Raw genomic sequence first — 11,913 nt, forward strand, 5'->3', positions numbered from 1 at the left:
TAACACGCTAAATTAAGATGGTGAACATTGTACCTGCTATATATTAGCATGTTAATGTTATTTGCATTATATGCATTATCTGCATGTTAGCATGCTGACATTGGCATTAGTATAGCGTCATTGAGCCATGACTGTAGGCTCTTAATCTTGTTAATGTGCATCTGACTGCATGTGTCTGGATAAAAAGCAAAGCACAAAGGCAATGGCAGAATATTTATTTATTTTATTAAATATTTTGTTGTATTTTTGGAAATAATACTCATAAACCTGTTGTTGGCAGGATGAGTAACTTTTGAGTAATAATCACATTGGCTGTGTCTTAATGACTATGAGCCATGTGGGATATCACAGCAAATGATTGTGAGATATTTTAACAACTAAAATAATTGTTAAATAGAAATCCCCTTAATTTAGTCCAACTGACCTAAATACGTTCTACAAAAACATTATTTGTTAAATGTGCAAACTAAAACTTAATGCTCACATTCCTATTTTTGTGTTGTTTTTTTACGTATTGGATTTCTTTTTTATTATACTTCCTTTCTCAGTATGAAATAAACACATCCATCTCTGTAAAAGCTTTTGTCATTTTTAAAGTAAAATGAAGGACATCGTCAACCTCAAAGGCATCTTTCTGTTAAAAACATACACAGTTATAACAGGCTTTTTGATTTTTAATAATAATATTTTGATCTTTATTTATCATGTCAAGTTTGTTAGTCAAGAATCACAAACATACTGAGTATATTGAGTTATTTATTGAACAAAAAATTAACAAATACATTCACTCACAATTCACTTATCATTTAAAAATGTTATGGTAAAGTAATGCACTTCTCAGAAACCTTAACAGTTCAACGTGATCACTCGCAATACTGAGGCAGTTACTTAAGTAACTTCCAAATCAACGTTGAGAAAAAAAAGCTTATATAAATAACAGGAATATAAACATTATACAAACAGGTTTCTTCATTAGGCTACCTGAAGTTATTACCTAAAAAGGATACTGTAGCTGGCATTATCTGCAGAAAACTGTGGTATGGGTAAATAAAACAGTTTACTTGTCTCTTTATTGTCACAAATACGGCATTGAATTGGTTTAGTTGTTTACATGTTTAAAGTTTACATGTGTTTACAATGCTTCTGGACTGAAGCTTTATTCACCAGGTTAGTCTAGCAGGAATCAGTCAGCATCTGAATCATTGATATTAAGACCAAGCATATTGGAGAGGCTCAATGACAATTTGTCATTTTCATCTGATGTCAAAATTTCAGGGGTTACCAGGCCCAGTCCAGACTCTGGTTTTTCTACTTTGAAAGTACCTCCTCTGACCAAAGAAGAATCTCCATCTTCTTTAGAGGCACTGATATCAAGACTTGGGGCAGCAAGCTTCAGATCAATATCAGTTTTTGCTTCAGTTGGTGAGACATTAGCTGAGGGTGCTTTTTCTTTCGCCATTTTCAATCTCTCTATAATGTCAATCTTTTCTCCTGTTTTTGATGTTGCATTTACTACTGGCAAGCGGATCCCTTTTCTGACAACATAATCCTTTGCCTCTGTGTCAAGTTTTGATAAACTCAAGGTATCAGGAATTCCTCCAATGCCATCAATGCTGTTCCTGGGCAGTCTGTGGAATTTGAATGCAGGAACCTCCACCTCAGCACCAGACACCTCAGTTTCAGACTCAGGACCACTTCCCTCTTCATCAGAACCAGACTTAAATCCCCATTTGAAGGGCCATCTCAGCTTACTTTTCGGAGAGTCTTTAACTTCAGCATCTGCTTTAGCTGTGATATCCAGTTCAGGTGTGTTAAGGCTTGTCTTCACTTCAGGAGCAGAGACACTAACATGAGGTGAACTGATTTCTCCTTCATGACTGGGAGCTTTGACCTTCACAGGTGAGACTTCAAGATTTGCACTGGTATCAACCTCTGGACCTTTTATGTTAGACCCTGGAAGATGTAACTTTGGAAGCTTGAAATGTGGGAATTTTGACTTTTCAAGATTTGCATCTACATTTGGAGCTTTCACATTTAATTCAGGTCCTTTAATATCTCCCGCTGCCTTTGGTACACTCAAGTCTACCGCAGGAACAGAAATGTTAGCATCTTCTCCAGAAGGATGGATACTGGGAATCTCTACTTCAGGACTTGAAAGATCAAGTTTTGGTTGCTTGAAATAAGGCACTTTAAAGTCACCCAGATGGGAATCGAGATCTAGATCTGGTGTTTTCAATTGTGCATCAGGTGCCTTGAGGACTGGTTTTGGCACATTGATATCCACATTTGGAGCTTTTAGTGTGACTTGGTGATCAGGTGCTTCGAGTTCAGCTTTTGGCAATTTTGTGTTTATGTTTGCTGCTGAGAGGTTCCCGTCAATTTTTGGTGGAGACAGGCTGAGATCTGGTGCTTTCAAGTTGAGATCAGGTACCTGGAGGTCTGCAATGGGTAGATCCAGACTTGGCCTCTTTACATCAGCATTCAAATCTAGATCTGGAGTACTGAGATTTCCTTTAATTGCGGGGGCAGGAAGATCCAGATCTGAACTCTTGAGGTCAGCATCAACATCAAGATTAGGTCCTTTTACCCTTGACTCTGATAAGCCAAAGTTTGGCAATTTTATTTTGGGTAGCTTGAATTTTCCAGGTGAGGCGTCAACTTCTGGAGCTTGAAGGTCTACATCAGGGCCTTTGAGATCAGCTTTTGGTAAACTAATGTCAAGATCTGGTGTATCAAAACAGCCTTCAATTTTCTTTGCAGACAAAGAGAGATCTGGTGCTTTTAGGTCTACATTAGGACTGGCATCAATGTCTGGTGCTTCTAAAGAGGCATCCAATTCAGGACCCTTGACTTTGGGAACTTTTAATTTTGGTAGTTTAAATTTAGGAAACTTCAGTTTACCATCTTGTGATTCAAGGTTGAGATCTGGACCATTAAGATCCACATCTGGACCTTTGACATCAGCATTAGGCATGTTGATATTGAGGTCTGGAGCCTTGATCCCACCCTCAATTTTTGGTGCTATAAGATTAACATCTGGTGCACTCAAATCCACATCAGGCGCCTTGAGGTCTACGTCTGGTACCTTCATATCAGCATCAGCCTTTGGACCCTTCAGTGTGCCAAATTTGGGTTTCTTGAAGGTTGGCCATTTGAATTTTCCAGATGGGCCTTCAACATCTGGAGTATCAATGTCTAAGTTGGGGGCTTCTTGCTCAGCTTTTGGTAAATTTAGATTGACATCTGGTGCATTTATGTCACCATCAATCTTTGGAGCTGAGAGACTGAAGTCAGGGGCTGAAACATCAGCATCTAAACCAACATCTGGACCATTAACCTTAGGACCTGAGACAGTCCACTTTGGCTTTTTAAGAGTGGGCCATTTGAACTTCCCGGATGGAGGCTCAATGTCAACATTTGGTGCTTTAACATCAACATCAGCTGTGGGCAAATTCAGATCAATGTCAGGTCTATCAAGAGATGCTTTAGGAGAGAGCTTGAGGTCAGGTGCTTCCACATCAGCATCAATGTCAACATCTGGGGACTTCACCCTTGGTAGCAAAAACTTGGGCTTTTTGAGTGTTGGGAACTTGATTTTGCCAGAAGGGGCCTCAGTGTCAACATCTAGTGCCATAACATCAACATCTGCTTTGGGTAAATTCAGATCAACATCTGGTGTGCTAATCCCACTATTAATTTTTGGAACAGAGAGATCAACATCTGGTGTGCTCAGATCTGCATTGAGGTCCATATCAGCTTTGGGGCCGTGAAGTTTGGGTTTCTTCCACTTCAGATGAGGCCAATTAATTTTCCCTGATGGAGCATCAATGTCAAGATCTGGGGTCTGAATGGCATTTGGTAGATTCAGCTCTGCATTAGGTACATTAACGTCACCATCAATCTTTGGAGTTGAAAGATTTAAATCAGGTGTGTTAAGATCTGCATCTATGTCTAAGTCTGCTTTTGGGCCTTTGGTCTTCTTCCATTTCAGATGAGGCCAGTTGATTTTACCAGCTGGAGCCTCTACATCAGTATTTGGGGTTTGCATGTCTAGATCAGGGCCTTTAAGGACAGCCTGAGGGAAACTTATGTCAGCATCTGGGGCATTTATTCCACCCTCCACGTTTTGACCAGATATATCAACATCTGGTGTGTTCAGGTTTGCATCTAAGTCCAGATCACCTTTTGGGCCATGAATTTTGGGTTTCTTCCACTTTAAATGAGGCCAGTTTATTTTACCAGATGTGGCATCAATGTCAAGATTTGGGGTTTGAACATCTAGATCAGGGCCTTTGATGTCAGCCTTGGGAATGTTAATGTCAACCTCTGGTGCACTTAGATCCCCATCAATCTTTGGTGTTGAGAGATTGACATCAGGTGCAGACAGGTCAGCATTTAAGTTGCCATCTGGTCCTCTAACTTTGGGACCTTTCCATTTTAGATGGGGCCACTTGATTTTGCCTGAGGGGGCCTCAATATCAGCATTTGGGGTTTCTAAATTTACATCAGGGCCATTCAGATCAACTTTTGGTCCATTCAGGTCCAAATCTGGACTTTTCAGATCTAATTTTGGGGCTGACAGATTAAGGTCTGGTGCCTCTAGATTTTCATTGACAGAAGGGAGATCTACATCACCAGAAACATCCATTTCTGCTTTTGGTATTGTGATCTGAGGCAGATTGAAGTGTGGCATTATGAATTTTGGGGTCTTGTATTTCAAATCACCTGTTTTAATTTCTGGTTTCTCAATGTCAAGCAAGGTGCTGGGAGCATTGAGCTGTGGAGCTGAGACACTAACATCAGGTGCTTTGAGGGTGCCATCTAGATCTCCTTTTATATATGGTCCAGTTAGTCCAAGGGAGCTGCAATCGGCATCAGCTGAAAGCTTATTTAGGCTGAGACTGGGAAGGTCTCCATTGAGAGTGTGACCAGTTACTTTGCCACCCAACCCATTTTTTAGGTTGAGCATCTGTTGGTAATGAAATGATAAACAAATTAGGTTAATATTGATTAAAACAGGTCTTGTGTCATTAATCATTATTAGTGAATTATGAATAAGGTAATTCATTATGCTTTTGCAGTTCCGTTATGATCAACACTGCGTCAGATAGTTGCTGTTACTATTAATACAATTTCTAACAATTAAATTAAATTAAGCATTTGTTGCAGGCTTTTTTCATTGAAAGGTTTGATGAAAATGAACATGATGCGAATTGTGTTAAATTGTTACCCATCTGTATATAGCCATGCAGGTAGTTTTGGTTTTAGAGATTAGATTTGGATTGGAACTACTTTTGAGTGAAATCTTTTCACAGCTATTAACTAAATGTTATTTTTCTTTGCTGTGAGCACCACAGAATTATTTACCTCTGCTTGATCTTTGAGACCTAATCCTAAGGAACCGAGGCCAGCACTGGCGCTCAGCTCCTTCTTTGTCAGAACCTTCATGTTGTTATCATATGGCTCCAGGACCTTCAGGATGTTCAGCACTTCATTTTTGTTCAGGTGATCAAGGTGTATAGTGGCTGCAACAATCTCATCCCCTGGAACAAGAAGAAACAACTTATCAAAACCAGGATATTTCTATCTTTCCCTCAGATCTACGGACACTGGTTGAACTTTCCTAAACTGCAGCAAGAGTAACACAAGTTTCAGTATTCACAGTCTTTTCATTTTACCTGCTTGCAGGCCACTCTTTGCAGCAATTGTATCATCAGTGATTCCTGTAATGATGACTCCTTTCTCCGAGTCATCCAGGACCAAGCTTTCTGAAAAACGTCTTGTCTTGCTGTCCTCGCTCTGTGTTTAAAAGTGATTTACAATACACAAAATCAGACAGGTTTATACAATTTTCGCACATTTGCACCATATCTTTTGTTATTTTCAAACTCAGGAATACAGTATTTTAACTGCCACCACATACAATGTGAATGTTCTACTTACCATCTTTTCGTAGATCTATTACATCCACATATTATGGGATTTATACCAAAATACAAGAAACCATGGAAACTCCAAACCACAGCAAGGATATCTGCAAAACACCTGAGAAAAGCAAATTTAGTTAATACATCATGTTAATATAGCTTAAATCAATGACATACCTATTGCGCTATACAAGTACAGGTCTATTTACCATTATCATTGTTCAAACTTCTTCATCAAGAGTCGTGTTCTCTTTATCATGGACTCCCGAAATCATTTCCACCAGCTGTCTGTAGCTCTCACTTGGGGTAAGTTTATCCCTCTACCCAGAGATCCCTACCTGTGCTCAGGTTTTTTCACCTGCCTTTAGCAGCTTTTTAATTTTCTGACACTGACTGAGAAACAACAACGCCCACACACCGTACAACCTCATGCTTCAGGAATTCAAAGCCTCTGCCAGGTTTGTTCAGGGGAATGTATGCATCTAAACCAGTTGGTTTGGATGCATTCTGATCGACATGCCACACCACTCAGCACGCACACACACACATACATGGCCCTCCCTTCAACCACACCCCAACATCACACATTCACATGTAAACGCTAATGTAATTCACTTGCAGCAAAGTTACATAAATAAAGACGAGAAGAAGTGGGCTGTAACTTTAGCAGTGCTGGATTGTAAAATAAATCCTCACGTAAAGGGAATCCATGATGTTTTCTAACACTAAGATCCAAACTGTCTACTAACGCTCCAAAAACATGTTAATTTAAATGGTCCCATCAGTGTTAATGTAGCAGTCACAAACAGATGCTTCTCTGAAGGATAATTAAGTCTTGAAGTAGACAAACAACTCAGCAGTCATATTCACATAGTTAGGACTGAAAAAGCAACAACTTTGCCATTTACAATGACAGACACATTCAGTCATTAGTCAACACGTATGCTTAATGTATTTTTCTAAGGATATAGAGAGTGAGAGCTCAAAATACACACACATAACCACTTCCTGACGTTCTTGCTTGATTTCTAAAGAAATAAGAAATAGAAGTGATGACAAATTGCAAAACTGCATGCTGGCTTTAGACTCTATGTACACCTCCCTAAACCAGAAATTAGCAGCGATTGAAAGAAAACAGGACAGAGATAAAAAATAATGATCAGGGTGTTGTTTAACAGGTGTATCCTTTAAAACAGGGCTGCAACACTGATACCAACAGAATAGTACATAACACTAGGGTGTGAGTCAGATGACAACAGTTTGGTATGTCCCAGTTGGTACAGCAAGACACAATGACAGCAGTAATTATTAGCAATGGTGAATATAAAATTTGATTTGCTGTATATTTTTTATTAGTTTATCATTTTATTTTGAAACCTTAGTGCCAGATTTTCTAAGATCTTGACTTCGTAATTGGGCCACTATATATCAAAACCTCGACTTGTGAACAAATTTGAAAAATATTATCAGACTATATGTAATTTTAAGAATGTGTACTTAGAACTTTCCACTTTAACAGCTTTAAGATTCCTTTAAACCCAGTTTACACCCAGTGTATTCTTGCACCACACCTCATTTGCAAGTCATACTGTTTTTTTCAACGATATTTCCTCCTAAATGAACCTAAAATAACTGATCTGAGGAAGAAGTAGAATAAAAAAAACCTGTCCATGTATAAAAAATATATATGAATAAATATTTATATTTTAGTTTGATTTTAAAGCCAATAACAACCTAACAAAGTTTTAACATTACTTAATTAATAAATAATTGTCCTCCCCAAATGATCTCCTCATTGGGGCCTCATATCAACCAAACCAAACCAGAAAACATATTTGATGGACTCACCGTATGCTGCTGTGATGTCTCCACCCAAGAAAAGCCCAAGGAGAGATCTCCTCCTCAGTATATCACTGCTGCTCTGTCAGGCAAGATGGGATAGATCTGCCAGTTAAATGCCTATAAGCTGAAACCCAGCCAGGAGAACAGGTTAGGCAGCATCAGTACCGCCTCTCAACGTGCCCCCTCTTACCCATGCAACACACACACACGCACACGTCTTAACTTCAAGCCTTTGGCCACCGAAACCCGGCTAGAAAGCACTAGAGAGAGAGAGACATAGCAGAGATAAAGATACCACTCCTTCTTAACAGGACTAACCAGGTTTACAAAGAAACAGACACGTAGCAACACTGTTTCACACAGCAACACTTCACTCACAAGCTTCATTTCACTTCCATTTTGACATCTGACATTTTGATGTTGAACACATGTTTTTTACAATTACGTTTTGGAACTTTTGCCAGGCCACGGCACTCACATTTTTTTCATTGTTGTGCGTGTAGATTCTGCAAAGCATTCAACACTCATTGCCACTCTCAGATTTAACAACAGTAAAAGCAGACGTGATATTCATGTTTCATGTATCTACCCGCTGATTTTCATACCATAGTGACACCAAGAGGGTAGGAATAACACATTAAAAAATAAAAAACACTATAGCTCAGTTTGAAAAGTTGTGATTTGACATAAAAACATGGGGTAAAACTATTTGTACTTGAATTGCAGTTTAGATATTAATTTATCAATATATTTAGTGTTGGTGATTAAACAATTTGATTTGATTTGATTTGCTCGGTCTAGGACTCCTTTAACAAGGGAATGTGCCATTCCATTTTTTACGGCCTATCCAAGATAAATACCAGTTTCTGATTGGCCGAAAGGTGAACACTTTTACCTACATACTAAGTTAGTGCTCAAGGAACAGTAGTACAGGTACCACTAGCAACAACACTGAAACTTCATGTTATTAGTGAACTTACCAGTGAAACTAACAGTGGTGCAAAATACTGCACTTAAGTACAGTTTTGAGATACTGCTACTTTATTTAGTATTTACATTTTATGCTTTATACTTCTACTCAGTGTACAAGGCTGGGGGGGCCGGGGTGAAAAAAATAAAAAGCATGCAGAAAGTAGTGATGCATTTATGGTGAAACAAGTCAGCCAAGGTTAGCCCTAGAGGACACTGGAACGGGCACCTGAGAGGACACTTTGTTGTGTTTTCTCCACTGGAAGGGCACCCTAGAAGGCTAAAACTACCTAACAGTTTATGAAGTAGTTTAAAGTAACGGCACCTCAACTGAGACTGTACAACCGTACAGAACAATTATAATGGGTACTTTTACTCTTGATACAGTTGTTAATACCACTAGCCAGGCTATAGCTGTTTCCCATTTTCCAGTCCTCATGCTAATCTAAACTAATTTATTAATTATCACTTACATATTGTCCACTGCATTACCATCTTTACATCTAATATTATCTATTTACTACTTTAAATACATTTAGCTGATTATAATATATATATATATATATATATATATATATATTATATTTACTTAAGACCAAGTAAATTATCTGATTTGGATTTGTTTGGTCTAATTTGTGTGTGCATGTTATAACAGTGTTTTGGTTTTATGCTATTAACAAGACTATACTACAAAATAATACAAACACCTGTAAATCTAATTGGATGAGGCACCTTTTTTTACAGTGTCAAAGACCTGATGACTTAACCCTGTGGTAAATTCTTAGACCATAATTTATAGTGTTGGTAAACTGGCTTCCTGCTGTTCGGAATTTTAGTTATTCTGAAGATAATGTTGCTCCAGCATTCTCCTTGCTGAGATGCATACCAAGCTATGCAGCATGAGTCACTACCCAACCCATCCAACCAATTAATACAATGTGATGACTGTACACAGGACAGATTGAGAAGGGTGTTGTCAGTGTAAGACAATATCTAAAGGATGAGCAATAGAAACTAAGGAGGAGCAGAGTACATTACAATGTGAAAGTCCTGCTTTAATGTTAATCATCTTTTTAGCACCGTACGTTCCTAAATTTCTAAAATAAAATCCATTTGCTTCCATACGGAAATCAGAGAACACTGAAAATACAGAGGGGATACAAAATGATGTAACTGTCTCATGAAAACTTAATTTCATGCAGGTACCTCAAAAACAATTGGAATGATTAAAATCATTCCAATTGTTTTTGAGGTACTGAGCAAACCGGGCGCCCCCAGTCTACAGTATCTTAACCCCTATTTTTTTTATAAAATTACCAAATTGCATCCAAATGTAAATCTGTGGCCTGGGCATATATACAGTGGGCCTCCTTCCCCTCTTAATACTTTCAAGACCTGGTTACATGTAGGTACAGGTTAGATACAGGTTTCAGTTTTTTTCAGTTTCTATGCTGAAAAGTGTTTGGTGGAAACACAGCTTATAAAAGTCTTCCAGGAGAGACTGTCTGAAAATATATGTGTTATCCCAAATTCAAACAATATTATGTCTCCCCTTTCTATGACGGATGGTTGTTAATGTCACAGGTCTACAGTCCTAAAACCAGTGCTTTTTGCCAAGCAGAACCTGGCCCCTACCTTCCAAGTTTTTTAGAGATGCACAAGATATTTTTCAGCTGATACGATAACTGATAATTAGCTGCTTTTAATGGCGGATACAGATAAGATAACCGATTATGTTAAAGTTTTCAAAATTAATTTATAACCTGTAGCGATACAGATAATAGCGCTCATCCCTGCTTTTTAATTCTAATTTTATTTGGCTCATTTAATCTCTGTGATGATTAAAGATTAAAATCAGAAGTCTCACATCTCAAGTTAGACTATTAAACCAGAACACCAAAGGGTGAGGAATAAAGATGGAAAATATATCCCAAAGGTATTTGTTAAAGCATCTGCATTTTCCAGTTTCTATTTTAAAAATCTTCACGACTTTAAACAATAATGATGATTGTGATTACTGTCCATAATTTTTGCAGTCAATTCCCAACAGATGGATTAAGTATGAGCAGCGACTAAATATCGACAAAGGTACATGGAAGCCGCTGAATTAACAGTGGCTATGAATCTGCCTTTAAAGATACAAAGCAAAGTGTCTCAGACTAAACACATCAAATGAGACACTGAGACTGGTTTCCAGATTGCCAACATGACACATTTTACACATTACATTAGTGACAGTTTGATTTGGTGAGAAATGCATGACTAGATTTTCTTGGTTTTACTGTCAAATGCCCAAAAAGTGACAGCACATTGAGAGTGAGGGGTTGATGGTGATTCTGTTTGCTTTTTCTAGAATCAGAGAGAACGAACAAAAAAATGTGGCTCCTTCAATCATGTTTCATTCACTGCCTCTTCTTCAGGTCTAAACTTGTGCCTTTTAATGAATACCTGTGGAGCAGTGTCGAGCAGGCTGGAGTCTGTAAAACAAAGATGCACACATGCACACACAGACACACATACCTCCTCTACTGTTACAACAGCAAAATGTTATGTTTGCATCACACTACTAAAGTAGTAGTCTTCAGTTACCAGTTCTAAGCTGCAGCTGGCATGTGGGGGTGTATGTGTCTCTGTTGAAAGGTGAGTTTGTAGACACTGTCATTCTCGTTATTGCGTAGCATTGTTATCTGTTAAGTGGTACCCATAGTGAGGAAAGGCATGTGGAGTATGTGTAGGAAAGTGAGCTTTCTAAAGCACTACAAACTGCCCCCAGCTAGCACTGAAACTAACAAAGACACACACTCACTGGCAGCTTCCCATTGGCAGTAAAAGGTCCACTGTGTAGGATTTAGTGGGATCTAGCAGTGAAGTTGCAGATCGCAAATCCCTCACTTCAAACTCCCAACGCCCCATCTAGAGCCAGTGTTTGGTTTGTCCATCCTGGGCTACTGTAGAAACATGGTGGTTTAACATGTCAGACCCCGTAGAAGAGGACCCGCTCCCTCTGTAGATAAAAACAGTTCATTATAAGGTCGAAGGTAACAAAAACACAATGATTCCTATATTCAGATTATTATACACTAATGAAAACCTACCTATGAATATTATATTCATTTCTGACAATAGATCCATGTTAGTTTCTCCTTAAGGCAAGGGTGAAGCAAGGGAGTTGTGA

General features: G+C 38.5%; 1 protein-coding gene across 1 annotated transcript; it reads right to left on the bottom strand.

Annotated features, from left to right (window-relative positions):
• Positions 1-738: 738 nt before the first annotated feature.
• Positions 739-7,867, bottom strand: si:ch211-125o16.4 (neuroblast differentiation-associated protein AHNAK). The gene is made up of 5 exons (XM_035664176.1): positions 7,776-7,867; positions 5,944-6,045; positions 5,679-5,799; positions 5,368-5,543; positions 739-4,969 (listed from the first exon to the last, which is right to left on the bottom strand). Exons 2-5 carry the CDS (start codon positions 5,944-5,946, stop codon positions 1,184-1,186), a joined length of 4,086 nt encoding a protein of 1,361 aa, XP_035520069.1. The 5' UTR covers positions 5,947-6,045; positions 7,776-7,867; the 3' UTR covers positions 739-1,183.
• Between the last annotated feature and the right edge of the window lie 4,046 nt (positions 7,868-11,913).

This window comes from Morone saxatilis, unplaced genomic scaffold (genome assembly GCF_004916995.1).
Source record: "Morone saxatilis isolate NCDOM2014 unplaced genomic scaffold, NCSU_SB_2.0 Contig19, whole genome shotgun sequence".
Classification (NCBI taxonomy): domain Eukaryota; kingdom Metazoa; phylum Chordata; class Actinopteri; family Moronidae; genus Morone; species Morone saxatilis.

Coding starts and splice junctions, on each gene's coding strand:
- si:ch211-125o16.4 (XM_035664176.1), bottom strand. Junction 5,544..5,678: donor AAAGAGTGGCCTGCAAGCAG/GTAAAATGAAAA, acceptor TTCTTGTTCCAG/GGGATGAGATTGTTGCAGCC. Junction 4,970..5,367: donor GTCTCAAAGATCAAGCAGAG/GTAAATAATTCT, acceptor CATTACCAACAG/ATGCTCAACCTAAAAAATGG.